Raw genomic sequence first — 15,552 nt, 5'->3', positions numbered from 1 at the left:
TTTTTATGTTGTGCATGCTTCAACAGCAGAAATACTTTTCCCTTGCTTGGTCTCTCATAGTTTAATCAGCAGAGAGGTAGAATACAGGAAATAATAAATTAATGAGAACATTAGGGAAAGAAAAAAACAATCTCCTCCATAAAATTCTGAAAACACCTTCCTTAAAAAAAAAAAAAAAAAAAAAAAGAAAAGAACAGAATTGTATTATCGAGGAGAAAATGACATTTTGCTTGGTCCATGTTATCATTGTGGCTGCAGTGTTTTGCTCAGCCATAGGGAATAATTTTGTACCACACCTGAGAAGATGAAGGAGGGAGCTGGAGATGTCAGGTGGTAGAGGGGTGAAGCTGCACTTTTTTTGCAAGACAACAGCTTGTAGATAGCTGTTGGCTGCTGTCCGAACAGCATCAGCGAGTGTGGGTTTGGGATGGGGAGGGTCAGAAATGTGGGGGTTTTTTTAAGTGTGCAGTTTAACACGAGGAAACGGAGGAAAAAGTTCACTAACTAGACCAAAAGCCTGGACAAAGTAATAATTTCTCTACCCATGCTATAAGAAACTCAGGGATCAGATACTCAGCACACCTCTGTGAAAGGCTTATAAAACCCAGGCCCCTTACTATCCTGGTAATAACTTTTCAGCTGAGGTACAGTCTGTGTAAGATAAATCGTTATACTGCATATAGTTCATTTGAGGAGACTTGCACTAGGTGTAAAGTTAATAATAGAAACTAGAGCGAAGGGACCCTGTCAGGTTAATCCTGTGATGTGTGTTGTTTATGCGCTTCCTGCAAGATGTTGTAGGTGGTGATGCCATTCTCCCTGAAAACATAATGAACGGACGCCTTCCTTTCTTGTATTTTGTTGTGCTACAGATTATTTTATATTGATATTAAAAATAACCTTCTTCCAATCTTCTTTACTCACATCAGACAGAATTTACTCCGGAGCAAGCAGACAAAAGAAGGTCACTGCAGCAGCTAAGCTCCTAAGGTAGGATTACATTTTGTGGGAAGCATGGGATAGTTAGTCTGCGCTGAGGGTACTTCTGCTTATCATAGGGTCACAAACAGAGATGAAAACCGATCTTTTTTTTTTTCCTGACAACTGACTACTGACATGAATTACTTTGCTGCTGTGCTAGCTTTCCTGAGTGTACTTGGTTTGGCTTGATTAATTACCTCTGTAGTGTTTTGTTCTTACTGACATACAGATACTTTTATTAGATGCACATTATGTTTAAGCTGTATATTACAGTCTCTCTTGCCTCTGTCTAAGCAGTCCAGCTCAGGTCCTGGCTTTCAGAATAGATGAATAAATGCACTAATTAAAACAAAACCAAATCAAATAAATAAGCCACAAGGAAGAACAAAGACTCTATCAGTCCTAATCTCCAGGCGTCCGTGTCTGTAGCCCAAGGTGAGGCAGCATGCTGGGCTTGGTGCTGGATCACATACAGCTGCTGGCCGCTTGCACCATACACACAGGGGGCTTCATTAGCCAGGACTCAACTTTGTGACTGTGTGGCTGAAGCCTGTATGTACCTCCACAAGATACTGGTGTGCCACAAGATACCACCGTAGTGGTAGTAAGAGATTATCTGGTCACAAGCAAGGAATTACCAGTAGTTGAGAACACACGTGCCCCATGGCCATACCCTCATTTCTAAGGGGAAAGGCACCAAACTGTGTGTGCAAGTTTGGTAAACAGGAACATCCTTCTTTAAATTTTTTTTTTCCTAAAAGATCAAATTAAGGGAAATAAGGTGCAGAAGGTTTTCAGGACTTCATTTGAAAGCATTTATTTAAGGCCAGAAGTTGCTTTCTAACAAACTGAAATGCCCTTGCTGGCATGGTCATGTCCTCTGTCAGAAAGGTCATGCTACAGTTCCCACAAAGAGAACCTGGGAGCTGTTGTTCAGGATCTTTATGTCACCAGAGAAACGCAAGGTGCTGGAGCTAGAACCAAAATCGGCGGTGGTAGTTAGCCATTGCTCCACAATCTGTTATCAAACAGCATCAGAACCAAGTCATGCTCCTTTTGTTCCAGTGTCAAAGAGACATGTGCCGTTCCCATTTTAATTTCAAGCATTCCTGACATGGTAATTTATCAGGATGTCAAGCACCAAAGCTTGCGAGCAGAACTAAAACACAGAGATGATGGAAAAACGGGGCGGGGTGGGGAGCTCATGAAAGAAGCTACAAACTCCCAGCACATGCATCATGTAATCCCTGTCAGTTTGTATCTTCGTTTAGCAGTGAAAACTCGATTCCTCAGATGAAAAGCAATGAATATAATTTCTAAGTTCCTTGACGAGTTGTCACGCAGCTCTATCACAGTTGTGAGAAGAGGGCACAGCAGAGCAGTGGCAAGACGTGTAGCTGACAAAACATCAGCTCTCTGAAGGCACCCTAAAGCGATATACAGCAGGATAAATCTTCTGTTCAAATGAAGGCAAACCTCACTGAAATAATATCATAAACTGGCAAGAATCAAAGGTCTACAATGAAATGTCATGTTGTTTTCTAAGTTTGAGAATGAACGTGAGTAAGATTGTCCATTTCCCTTTTTTATTTTCCCTCAGGAGTAAGAAATTAAGCAAATACATGGCAGGCTATAGCACACAGCTATTGTGCTGTTTCACACCATTTTTATGCGTCTTAATCATTTTTTCAAATTTTACATGCTTTGCTTCTAATACAGCAACACATTCCTCCTGCCTGCTGCAAATCCAGTTCGGAGCCTGCAGAGCCTGAGCTAGCCTGGCTCCACCCTGGGAGAGTTCACAGCCCGAAATCTGAGCTGTGAACTCACACAGCCCATAATCCCTTAAACCTCACATCCCACAGGAGAATTAACGATGAGCAGGGATGCAGCTGTGGATGTCAGAGAAGGGAGAAACAGTGCCGATGGGGAGCTGAGCAGAAGAGAGGCACGTTGTATGTGGGTAGCTGGTGGGTGCTGCTGGGCAGCATTAGCTAATTGGGAGGGTTGGCAGAATCCGAGGGGCTAAGCAGACCCAAAGGGAAGAGGGCATTGGGTGGCAGGAGGGAGGGCAGAGCTAGGCAGAGTGCACAGTGGTAGGGGGCACGGAAGGACTCGCAGGTTATAACCCACAGAAACCTAGGCAAAGCGCGCAGGCATCAGGATAAAGGGTAGAGCTGACAAGAGGGATATGTAGACTGGTTGGATTTTGGCATGTTGGCAGAATTCACTCTTCAGCGTGTTCTTGGCAAAGGGTGTAAATCACTTTTCTCCATAGCCCTGGTGCAGGGAAGGCACACTGCTCCTCTTCCCCACTTCCATGCACCCTTCTCTCCCTGAACACATGCTCAGGGAACAGCCAGAGGAAGACTAAATGCAATGTGAGCGGTTTTCTACCTCTACCTTTTCCCTTTGGGAGGTGGAAAGGTTGGAGTTACGATTTTAGATCTCTTCAGGCAATACTATGCCTAGCTTAACTCCAACTAATGAAAAAGGCTATTTGTCTAATAGACCTTTAATCACAAGCTCTACTTAAAAATCAATTACATGATACAACTATTATAGTTAAGCTCTAAATCTCACATATCTTCCTGTTATCTGAGGATTTTCCTCTGAGATAACAGAGATGATTGATATGCAGCCAGATTTTCAAAGGTTCACCATAGAGTACACGCCAGGTTTCTTCATCCAGCTGTTTCTGTTTTGGATGCTTATAAAGCAGCTTTTCAAAGGCCTTAGCACCTATTGCTCTGTGGTTTGAAAGACCACTTCCTCATTTATTTGAGTAATTAGGGGCTTACCTGTCCTGAGAATCTGACTGCAGACCATTTAAAAGTTTTGGCCACAAAGAATAAAGCTAGAAGGCATCTTAATTAATTTTAGCCCAATCGCCCCAAGGCATGAAGGACCACAGATCAAAAGATGGTGTAGTCCTTGGAGAACAAGTTTTCTTGATGCTTTCTGAGCCTGCTAAGACTAAACATCATTTTCACAAGTTTGGCTTCTCTACTGTGACTGCATTACACCATCCACACAAAGCACATACCTGCACATCTTTTGCAGTGCCAACAGCCAAACATCAAACAGGCAGGTGTGCAGCTAAGCAAGCCCAGACACAGTTGCGATTTGGATCGCAGGGAGACACGGAGTGAAGGAAAGGGCTACAAAATGCTGCAGTATTTCCCACTTCACAGCTGTTTGCCTCTACTGGCCATGCAGTTAGCAGAGAGGAAACATCAAGGAAAGGTCAACAGCTCCTCGGAGCGCTTTCAGGTCAGACATATACTTGGGGTTGCCAGCAATGTAATGGGAGGCAGCTGAAGAGCTCATGCTTCCATTTACCATCCCACAGTGATAAGCTCTGATGTTTTAACTAGGTGCTACTCAGAGAACACATTTTCAGGACCGAATGCGATATAAATTATCTTAACTCAGTTCAGTCACTTCCAGAGACCTTAGGCAGACTCCTTGTATCGGGCTAGATACCAATAGTATGAAGAAACTCAGACGCGACTGGAGAGCTTTCTTATATTAATTGCATCATGCATAAAAAGCAGGAAAGCTGTTACACATGGATAACACTAATCAGAAAATAGGTGTTGGTTTAGTTTGCTGAAGAAATGCCTTCATTAACAGTGTTAGTATTGATTTAATTTCAGTTCTTCTCTGAAAGCTATTATCTTTTTCCTGTAACTCTAGTTGCATGTCCTTGTGTATGCAAACTGCAGACATTTCTCACCCAGAAGTCCTGTGGTAGCCTACTATAAATGGTAGTAAACCTATAATGTATAAATTAGTAATCCAAAAGAAAATCTTAGCGTCTTTGGCTCCAGCAAGGCAAGATTTTCTGAAACTTCATTCCATGCTGTTCTCTTCCACATTTCCACATTCTCCTCAAGTTCTGTTCCACCCTTGCAGTGAGATTTGGCCTTTCTGTTTTAACCCTGTATGGAAGCAAGGCAATCAAATCCACCAGATCATCTCATTAACAGTGTTTGGCATTCACAGCCCACTATGTGGAAGGAATGTTCTCTTGTATTTAGAACCATTATCATCCAAAGCTTAAGACAGGAGCTGTACTTCTGGATTTGAGGACTATCCGGCTAATATAACATATTTGTCCCTTTGTCAGGATGTTCTGTGTTTTCCCCATGACTACAGCATTGTCCTCTTTGTCACAGGGCTTAGGGTGCATATGAGAACTATAACAAGAACTAGGTCAAGAGCCTTTCTTTGAGCTCGTTGCCACTCCGTTTTTGGTTGTATCACTACACATCCTCCTGCTGAAGAAGTCCACAATTAGCTGTAGTCAGAATAATAGTTCTGGCTAGGTTCAGCCAATGTAACAACTTGTTCTTTGATGTGCATTGCTGGTAAATGCCCTGAGCTGAAATACAGGTAGAGTTCAGCAACACCAAATACCATTTGGAGGTATTGTGGGTACATGTGGGAAAACCTTTCAATGTTTGGCCAAACCTGCATTAGCAATGCAGTTTGCTGCCACAGCCGTAGCCTTGATTTCTTTCTGCCTGCCAAAAGGGAGACTAACTTGCTTCTCCATCACTCATACCAGCATGACCTTGGATCTCCAGTGCAAATTCTTTCTTTGCCTTGATTTGTGATGCTGAGTAATGGTGGGTCTACTAAGAGGCAAGAATCATGTCTATGTTTCATATATTGCAACAGGGAAACCATATTAAAATACCAAAGCTGCAAATAAAAGTCACAAAGGACAGAGGAGGAATGTGCGGGAGCCTTTGAAAGTCCGTGTTCCTGTATTGCAACCTGTAGGAAAAGCACGTCTCTTTTTACCAGTAAAATCACTGCCCCTCGGAAACAAAACCCACTCAGGAACATGGATACCAGCCCTAAAAGAAACAATAACCCCATCAGGAAATAAGGACAGCCCGTGAGAAGGGTAAACCAAGATGTTTTTTTCCACAAGCTAACGGATAAGTCACCTTGATGGGCAAGCAAGCCCGCCCGAACTCAAAGCTAGCCCTCGGCGAAATCACCGAGGGGGGGGGGGGCGGCACGGCCAGGCTCGGGGCAGCAAGGAGAAGCTGGCCCCTGGCTCCGGGGCGCCTTACCGGCGGGCGAGCGCGGGGTCACCTCTCGCCTCGGAGCCGGCCCGGCCCGGCCCGCAACAGGTCGCCGAGTGGCTGCGCGCTCCCGCCCGCCCGGGCACAGGTTCAGCCTGGCCCCCTCGGCCACGTTCCAGCAGCCGCGGCACGAAGCCCTCCCCCCTTCCAGCTCCCGCTCGGCCCGGGGTTAAACCCCTCACGCTCCTCCTCTTCCTCCCCCCGCCAGCCCCAGCCCCAGCCTGCTGGGGTGGTCCCGCAGCCCCGGCCCGGGGCAGAGCCCGCCCTCCGTAATCCATGCGCGGGCGGCACCGCGACCGCCGCGGCGCTCTGAGGCGGCAGGCTGAGCGAGCCGTGCCGTGCCGTGCCCCGCCACCTCCGTCTCGCTTTCCCCGCCTGGCCGGTGAGTGCTGCCGGGGTAGAGCTCCCCCGCCGCCGCTCTGTCCGCGGGAGGCAGCAGGTGGGGGTGGGTCTCCGCCGCCTTCCCCGGCCGCTCCCGCTGCGGGCGGCAGAAGGTCCTGGCCGGGAGAGTGCGGCGGGGGCAGAGGGCCCCTTCCCCCGCGGGAGGAGCGGTGTCGGCGGGCTGGGGGCCGCTGCGGGAAGCCGGGTGCGGAGGGGACGCGTGGCCGTCGAGGGAGGCGGGTGCCCGAGGGAGCGGGGCTGCCTGCGGGGAGGGGTCCGCGGCGCTGCCGGGAGGGGCTCAGTCGGGGCTGGGAGAGCGAGCTGTGGGGGCGGGGGGCGGCGGGGGGCGGCGCTGGCAGCGGGGGTAGCCCCGGCCCTGGAAGGGCGGGCGGAGGCAGAGGGGCCGGCCGGCGGGCAGGTCTGCGCTGAGGGGGGCGGGCGAGGCGGGTTTTGCTGGCAGGGGCTGTGCGGGAGGGACGGGTTCGGCCGCGGGGCAGGGGCTGCGGCACGGCACGGCGGTGTGTGCGGGTCCGCGGGGAGCGAGGGAGGATCCGCCCGCTGAGGGGAGCGGGGCGGCGGGCGCGGCCGCGGCGAGCGAGGCGGGTTTCCTCCCCGGAGGGCCGCGTGTGGCGGGCCCGGCTGAGGAGGGGTCGGGGCCCGGCCGTGAGTGCCCGGCCGCTGGAGAGAGAGGGGTGGCGGGAGCGGGGCGGGGAGAGCCCCGGCCATCTGCGGGGAGCGGGGGAGCCGCTCCGCGGGGAGGAGGGCGCCCGCTGCGCGCACCTGCCCGGGGGTAAGCGGGTGGTGTGGCCTGAGTGGCGCCGGCGAGGCGGAGCGGTGAGGGGACACCGTGCTGGCCACGGAATCGGCCCGCCGGGTGTCGAAACCCCGCCTGGGCGCTGCAGTGACACCGCGGATGCGAGCGGGGAGGGGGCCCGTCCGCTGCCGCCAGGGGCTGGCGGTCGGTGCTGCGGCGAACGCCGCCGCGCGGGAGTTAAGCAGGCGGTGCCGGCGGTGGCTGGTCGCGCAGCGCGCACCTGGCAGAGCGCGCCGGCCCCCGGCGGTCAGGCCTTGCTCTCGGCAGGGGGGGCTGGGGGCTGGGGCCGAGGGCGGGGGGGGGAGGGCAGGCGCGGCGGTAACCCTGGGCAGTGCCGTCCTCTGCCACACATGCGGGGGAGCGGCTGGGGAAACTACCGAATGGGTCGGTGTTCCCGCAGGGGCAGAGCTGCGGTACCGTGCTGGTGTTGCAGTTTGCAGATCGAGGAGTAAGCAGCGTGCTGGAGGTCTCTACAGTTGTAGTAACTGGAAAGAAGACGAAGGGAAGGCTTGGCCTCAGCTGCCATCGGGAGTACGTGTGGCAGCATCTCGGTAGTGGGATGTGTACTCAGCCCTTGTCGGTTCAGGTTTGCCAGAAAACTGCCAGTTTGTGGGTTGGCTTTACTGTGGTTTAGAATTTTCTATGTGATGCTCAAAAGTCCTCTCACAAGGAATGCTCTATGTATGTATACTAGGGTAAAATCAAGTTAATTGTTTTTTGTTTGTCCAGTTAGTGAAAATATACTTTAAACATTTAGGGAGTTGCTGATGGTGTTCTGGTGAAGATACATCACTTAACAATTTTTACAGGTCTGTCTCTGTTGCTTGCAAACGGTTGTGACATGTACAATGAAAGGATTTTTTGTGTTGCTTTTAAAAAAACTATTTATTTTCACATTATTAAGTAGCTGCTCAAAGCAAACTGGGTTCTGAATATCCAGTTTTTCCTGAGTTGAGCACTTAATCATTTTGAGGATATAGCAAGCATGTCAGGTGCATATTGAGGCTACCTCGTGTGGAACATTTTACTTGTTTTTTGTCAGTGCTGCCAGACTCTATTTTGCAGGCCCTAGTGCTTATTAGGTTTGTTTGCTTCTTACTCCTTCTATAGCAACAGGTTGTAATTGTTGGTAGACTTAGCACAGATTTTATAATGGAAAACTGTACCTTTCTAACTTGCCAACATCTAACGTGGCTTACCGGGTTATGTCTCTTGAATGGGAAGGTGGTTGTTGTTGTTTGGTTTTGGTTTTTTTTTTATACTTGAGAGTTTTAGTCTACCTGTAACTATCTGTTTTGTGGCTGTTTTAATTAATTCTGCTCTTCTGGTGGTTGCTCTCACTGGAGCAACCTCAGTCAAGGGGATTATGGACTTGGATTTTCAAATGACTAACTAAAAAATGTAACAAACATAGCCAGATACTTTGTGGGGGCTTCCTATGGACAACTGCATCCTTCCACCATCCCATCCCATAGTGGTTCATGGCCAGCTGGCTCCCTCATCAAGCTTTAGCAGTCTAGCCTCCGGTTGATTTAATTTCAGTTTGCAGGGTTAATCATTGTTGCATCACTGCACTGCAGCGTTGTATTTGCATGGATTGCAGTGTTAAACAGAGGGAGACCACTCCTGTTGAAACAAAGAGCTGGGCATCATGCTCTTTCAGAGCTCTGTTATTTAGAGTTGATGTATTGTGGAAGCAGTTCTGAACTAATGCATCTCTTGCTCTGTCTCCTCTCCTCCTCTCAGACTTACAGTGGGGTTGCTGAAGCTTTATTGGTTTTGGAAAATACTGCAATATTTTTAATAACAGGTAGGATATATCAGAGATATGATAATACTGAAGCATGCTTGGTAAAAGGATGAGGGTGTTCTCCACAGACAGTGAAGCTCTAGTCTTTTAAAGATGGACACTTGTAAACCACACAGAAAATAAACTCTTTCGTTATTACATATCTGAAGTACTTAACAGGGTTTGTGTTTTGTTTGTTTGTTTTTAATCAAAACATAATGAAATGGATATCTTATTTGATAATTAACATAAGCACTTGAAAGGTTCACACAACTTCTTTTCATTCTCTATTTGCTTGAACTTGGGGAGAGTTGTACTGGCAGTTACTGTAGCTCACTGACTGCAGGGATGCCACACTGTTTCTGAGGAAATGGGATGGCTGTATGCTGCAATGAAGAGTGCTATGAACTGCTATGTAATTCTCTTTACATGTGTCACTTTTGTGTGAGTCGTTCTTGCAGTTCTCAATTACAAATTTCATGGATAGATTTTTGCTCTTTGGTGCTATATGTCTTGCATATTTAACAACTGATATGCTCCCAGCTAAGTTTCCTTTAGATACCAAGATAAGGATAACTGCTGGGAGCTTTTTTATATCTGGGTTATTTTTAGGTAGGTTGAATACATATTGAATGCTCAGATGTATCCTGAGTTACAGGTTTAATAGTGTTTCTGTGAGTTCCTGATCATTATTAATGTAACCTTGAGAATACATTAGTGTTTTCTGTAGTATGGAGCGGATCTGGTGTCAGTGTGGAGGAATCGCCCAGTAAGACTATATATACCACATTTATCGTGATACATTTGTCAAAAAAGGGAGAAGAAGAGACTATGGTCAGAATTCTGCAGATTTTGTGATACGCAAGAAACCCACCTGCTTTGAAAGATTCTGAACTTTATAAAAGTTTAACTGAAAGTTAGGTAGAGTTGGAGACTGCAGTAATGTCTTTGGAGTTGAAAGCTGGTTATGTGTCTCCGCTTAGCAGGATATTGTTTGTATCTGCAGTACAGGTAGTGTCCTTGGAATTTCAGTAGTGTCCTTGTCTTAAAACTGCCACCCTTTTGTCTTGGTTAATACATGACTTCATGTTTCTAGCAGTTGTAGTGATTATTTTCTTATATTGGGAGGATGTTTTGACAGTGCTTTATTTGCCTGCTTGTGCAATTAGATACACTTTAAATTGTTCCTAACCTAAAATCTTAACAGCAACAAAAACCCCCGAGCAACTTGTGTGTACTTCTGCCCTTTGTCTAGTATAACAGAATGCACTCAGTCTTCTGGATTTGCCTTAAGCCACCAGTTAGGTAGGTCATCTTCCTCTCAATTTCATTCTTCACAAACACACCTAAAATTTCTCAGTACTGTACACTTTTGTATCTGTTTCCTTAACTCTTGGAATCGTGGCTCAGTCACCATGTGTGAGCTTTTTCTCCTGACTCTTCTCCTGAAGTGTTGCAGCTGTACTTGAGAAATCTCCAGAAAACTAAACTAAACTTAGAGGAAGTGTTCAAACTTTAAGAAAACCAAGTTTTACTGTACTGTATCAAATTTGTACAATCTTCGCTGTTCTGTCATTAAGGCAAAATAATTTTTTTTCACTTAGTTCTGGTCTTGTGATATTTTGTCCTGGAGAGTTTCTGTAGATTAGATAATAAATGACTGCAGCCTAAGAAAGTTTTGGGTTCTGACGATTTCTGTGACCAACCTAACTTAAAATTCCACTGAAAAAGATCTTTTATGTTGAAGAAAACTAGTCTTAAGAAAATTTAAAGGAGGAAAAATAATAATTTGGAGCTGCACTGGTTTTTTTCTTTCATTATTCTTTAACAAAATATTCTTTTCCAGATAGGAAAAATACTTACGGTTTGTGGTTTAAGTTCTTATGTTTCTGTGTTGAGCATCATATTTCAGAGTGGTCGCTAACATCACCTTTTTGAATAAGGCTTGGATAATTCTACTATTCATAGCATTATTACTATTCATTCTTGGTTTTCAGTAGCCATGAGGGGGAAAAGTAGATTTGTTTTTCTTCTTAACTCGATTGGACTTCAGGGAAGCAAAACTACCTCTGGTTCTTTGATCTGGTCTTGTATTCCTTTTGTTCCGTATTTGTCTTGATCTATCCTTTGAATGTAGCACAGACTATTAAACAAGACTGCAACGTGGTTTCTTGCAAGTCAGTGCTGGTTTTTGGAAGGGTAGCCTGGTTTTGCCAGACACTGTAAAGCATGGGAGAGACTTAAGACTCACTACCAATTTTAAGTCTTCTGTCTTCAGCATCACCTTGACCTGGAAGCACCTTGGAAGAAAAAGTATTGGTGTAGGCTTGGACTGACTGAGGCCATGAGGTGTCTGTGTTATTTTGCTGTCATTTGTCACATGTCAGCACCACATGAATGGTCTGAACACCAAGGTGGAGATTAAAAATATTTCTATTGGGTAGTGCTGCTGAAAAAGGCAACAGAGGGATAACTATGCTAAGCAAAGGCAGTTTGTGCTGGGTGCTCTCTGATTTGAAGTGTGCAGTTTGTTGGGCGCAGTGTCCCCAGATGTCCCCACCAATGGCACTTTGGTAGATCACCAAAGACATTTCAAAGGTAAGCCAGTCTGATGGGTGGGAAGGTCAGCGCAGTGATTGCTGGCACACTTGCCAAGTACAGGAGGCTTCGGAAGCTGAAAATGTTTCTGTTAACTTTTGTTGTTAGTTTTTTTTGTCTGTTTCCAAAGTCAGAAAATGTTTCTGTTGCTGGTTGGTTGTTTTTTGATTTTCTTCTGGTCTGTTTCCTTGGAGGCCACCACAGCCCATGCTGAAGTGAAGGAGCCTTACTTAGCCCCAGATAGATGATGTGATCAGTTGTTTTGCAGGAAACTTTGTTGGGGGTTCTGTTTGCATTTCTTAAGTGGTGGTTGATTAAACTGCTGTCATTTCTGTAGATTCAGAATGTTCTTAAAACATGTGTAAGCACCCAAAGTCATCTTAATGACACTCAGCTTTAGCAAGCTATGAATAAAAATTGTTGAGTTGACTTTTCCAGTTCCGAAGGAGAGCCTTGAGATAGTTTGAGTTAATAGAAGGTAATGACTGACACCCATTGTCACCTGTCAGGAGAGTGAAGTTCTTGTTCTGTTTTTTTTGTTTTGTTAACTTTTCAGCGATGAATAATTTCTTTCCTCTGTCTTGGAAGACAATTAAGAGTAGTTGGCATCTGGAACGTTTTACTGAAAGGTTGAGATTAAAGAAGCTACAGGATATGACTAGTAATAATTGCCATCAACTATGGTAACATCAGGTGGCTGATTAAATGCATTGTGTAACTGTTGTGACATGACATATTGTACTCAGTCAGAAGTGCAATTCATACATTGTTCCTTTAGTTTTGTTTCCCTTGGAGCTGTCCCAGTACTCTGCTTTATTTGTTTTTGAAAACTCACTGACCTGGAACTATGCATAACTGTTCGTTTCCGCCCCCCCCCCCCAAGTACAGTATGTTATAGACTGTATTACTGACAAGCCTCAATCTTTTTTTTGTTTTTTTTCTTTTCTATCCTATCTGGCTTGCTTTTATAACTATTGATCAATTTTCACAGAAGACTGCAGGTTATCTTGCACTTTCTAATTTGCTTCCACACACCTTAACAAGCTCTTTCTTGATTTTGCCAGAGATGGTGCGCTGAGTCATTTCCACAAGAGGCTTCTGTACTACTCTGAAGAAAGAATACATTGAAGGATAGATAAAAGGTGTGAGGGCGCACCTGCATTTTCCCGGTTAGAAAGCTAACCCCCAAGTGAATGTTTGAAGACTTCTAGGCTTGGTGGGACAGATATCTCTACCTCCAATTTTATGAATACCGCTAGCTATGGCTGTGGAACTTTGTTTGCTGCTGCTGCTGTTTTGTGGAAGTACCATTTCAGAGGTACAGCCTATATACAAACCACCTCCTGGGACTTTGGATTTTGGATTTGTACCAGCCAAGACCTATGATACAGGTGCATACCATGAACCTGGGCCAATAGGAATTTTGTTCAAAATAGTACATGCATTCCTGTACTTAGTGCAGCCAAATTATTTTCCTCAAGGTAAGCAATAAACTATATTTTTTTCTTTTTTTTAAATAAAGATTTGTTACTGATGTGTTCATCCTGTTGTAGTTATCAAGACCATAATCTGGAAGTAAATGATACAAAGGGTTTTGTTAGTAGCATGTGTTACGGCTTGGAAATGTGTACAGTTCCATATAAATAACATTTTTCTGCTAAGCATAGTGGGGAGGAGGTTGTTAATGAAAATGAAATACTGGTGAAATTTCATACATGCTTACAGATCTCAAAGCTGTCACTGATGAATCTGAGACTTTTTCTTAAGTATGCTTAGAAGCATGAGGTAGGTGTAAAGCATGAACTGCTTTATATTTAGTAGTAAATCTATAAGAGACAACTCTCTTAGAATTGCATATGATAAACAGTCAGGTGGTTTCGGTATTACAAGATTTTGCTTAGGAAATGGAAGTTTAGCAACTTGAAATAAATTTCATTTGTTTCATACCTGTGCATCCACAGTGTATGGTTTTATGTAAGGGCAGTTCCATTACACATTCCTTTGTGAGCTGTCATTTTAAGACTTGATGTTTTATTGTGTGGGGTTTTTTTTTTTCCATTCCTTTCTTACTAAGTTGTCTCTTCTTCTAAAGGAAGAGTTAAGATATCAGAGAAGTGTGTGCTTACTGAGGTTGTATTGATTAAAAGGTGCTTTTGTGAACTCTGTGTGTTTGTGGGTATGGTGGTTGTATCCACTTTCCAACATTTCTCTTTCTTTTAGCTCTTAAAAGAAAATGCTAATGTGTTTGTATAATACAGGCATATAAAATTATATTGAGGTGAAGCGCTAATAAAATCTAAGAATGGCTTTGTTTTGTTATTAGTGTCTTTTGGTGGTTTAGCTGTATCTGTGTATAAAAGGCATCTGTGTTGTTTTGTAGTACATCTTTCAATTTATATATTAAAACTGTTAGTAATTTAAAGTCTTAAATAAATTCTGTGGTCATGTACCTGTGTGATACCGGTGAACTATTATTTGCTTGTATTTTTGACACTTCTTCAATAGCTATAGAAGAATGAGCTCAAATGAACAGGAGTGAATGAATTCTATTTAGACAGGTGCCCAGAATCCCAGGTGTTAACCAGGAGAGCAAAATCCTGGCCTGTTCCCTGCAGGGGAGCCTGAGCAGGTCTTGCACAAGATGTAAATGAGGGCAATTGCATGAAGTAATGTCACCTTTTAGAGGAACTGTTTCCAGATACCTCTGCTTTCGTGGCCTCTTTCCTTCCATTAAATACGCAGATGAACTATTTGCCTCTCTGTGTGACCTGGTGTGTTAGGGTTACTGTGTGATGCAGTAGAATCATCTGCATTCAGCTCTCAGAACTTTGTTCTGCCCGAAGTCCTGCTTGAGTATTTTATTCTCTTGTGATTGTGGAAACTTGATTTCAGTGAGATGTTTACTGTGTCTTTATTTTAACAGGAATTTAGTCCTGTTTTGTATGTATCCTTGTATGTCAAACTTACTATTATGCACCCTAAGCATATAAATAATTGAGTATAGAGTTTATGATCGAGATTATAGCCCTGCGTGACTGCTTGTAGTAAGTTCTGTATCAAGTAGGTGTTGTGAAATCCATCATTAAAGAGAAAGGAGACATCCAGAAGTAAATCACTTATTCTTAACTTACAAGTTTTGCACATCTCATAACTCTTCCTTCCTTGTGGATACTTTTTGCCAAATCGGTTATTTTTGAAGTTTGGCTTTCATTACTTGCATTAGGTGAAGTCCTTTTCCCATGCCCCCACATACCTCACTACAAAATACAGATTTGACAGATCATGACAGTTTGAGTCATACCATTTAATTGGTTAATCCCCATAATCTCTTTTGCCATATGCTGTTCTATTTTCACATTCGGTGTATTAGTGGTGTAGCTACATACTTGAAATGCTTCTTTTATTTTTTTAAACTGCCAACTTGAAGTAGAGTTAATTCTGATTCAGAGATGAAAATAAACATAATCACAAATGGGCACAGAAGGCAAGCCTTTTGATGTTTCTAACTCAAAACTTCATCATTCCAATTGGGCTGGTGCTTCAGAAGAGTTAGCTCCAGGTTGATGCCCCAGTGTATTGCGTATAACCATAACAGTGGAGAAGTGTGATTTGTGTGCAGAACTTGACATCAATCATTTAGACCTTTGATCTTCGTAGGCTTTTTTTTTTCTTAGTACTTGGAAGTACTTGCTGTTTGGTTTTCCAATCTACTGTAAGTCCTCTTAGCTGAGAGGAAAAAAGTGACAGGATTGTCTAATTGCATTTAGATATTCCTGCCTTTGTAATTTTTGTCCTTTCAGTAGTGCTCTGATGGAGCTGAATATGTTACAGTACAACATTCATATTCCTTCAGTCCCAAGTGTGCCTTTTAGGAAGAAAGCTTAAAT

General features: G+C 44.5%; 1 protein-coding gene across 20 annotated transcripts in view; it reads left to right on the top strand.

Annotated features, from left to right (window-relative positions):
- Positions 1–796: 796 nt before the first annotated feature.
- The window catches only part of PROM1 (prominin 1), a 70,157-nt gene continuing 55,401 nt past the window's right edge, over positions 797–15,552 (top strand). For 5 of the 20 annotated variants that reach the window (XM_055698084.1, XM_055698011.1, XM_055698071.1 and 2 more), the window contains exons 1-3: positions 6,292–6,465; positions 9,025–9,088; positions 12,730–13,146. In XM_055698084.1, coding sequence (XP_055554059.1) covers positions 12,927–13,146 — 220 coding nt within the window. In that variant the 5' untranslated portion in view covers positions 6,292–6,465; positions 9,025–9,088; positions 12,730–12,926. Of the gene's footprint in view, positions 991–6,290; positions 6,466–6,531; positions 6,670–6,864; positions 6,883–7,580; positions 8,088–9,024; positions 9,089–12,729; positions 13,147–15,552 lie in introns of those variants that run through there. The other 15 variants (XM_055698128.1, XM_055698112.1, XM_055698103.1 and 12 more) reach the window with 9 other exon arrangements.

Source organism: Falco cherrug, chromosome 1 (assembly GCF_023634085.1).
Source record: "Falco cherrug isolate bFalChe1 chromosome 1, bFalChe1.pri, whole genome shotgun sequence".
Taxonomy (NCBI): domain Eukaryota; kingdom Metazoa; phylum Chordata; class Aves; order Falconiformes; family Falconidae; genus Falco; species Falco cherrug.
Note: the sequence above shows the minus strand (reverse complement) of the source record. Positions and strands in the feature narration are given on the sequence as shown.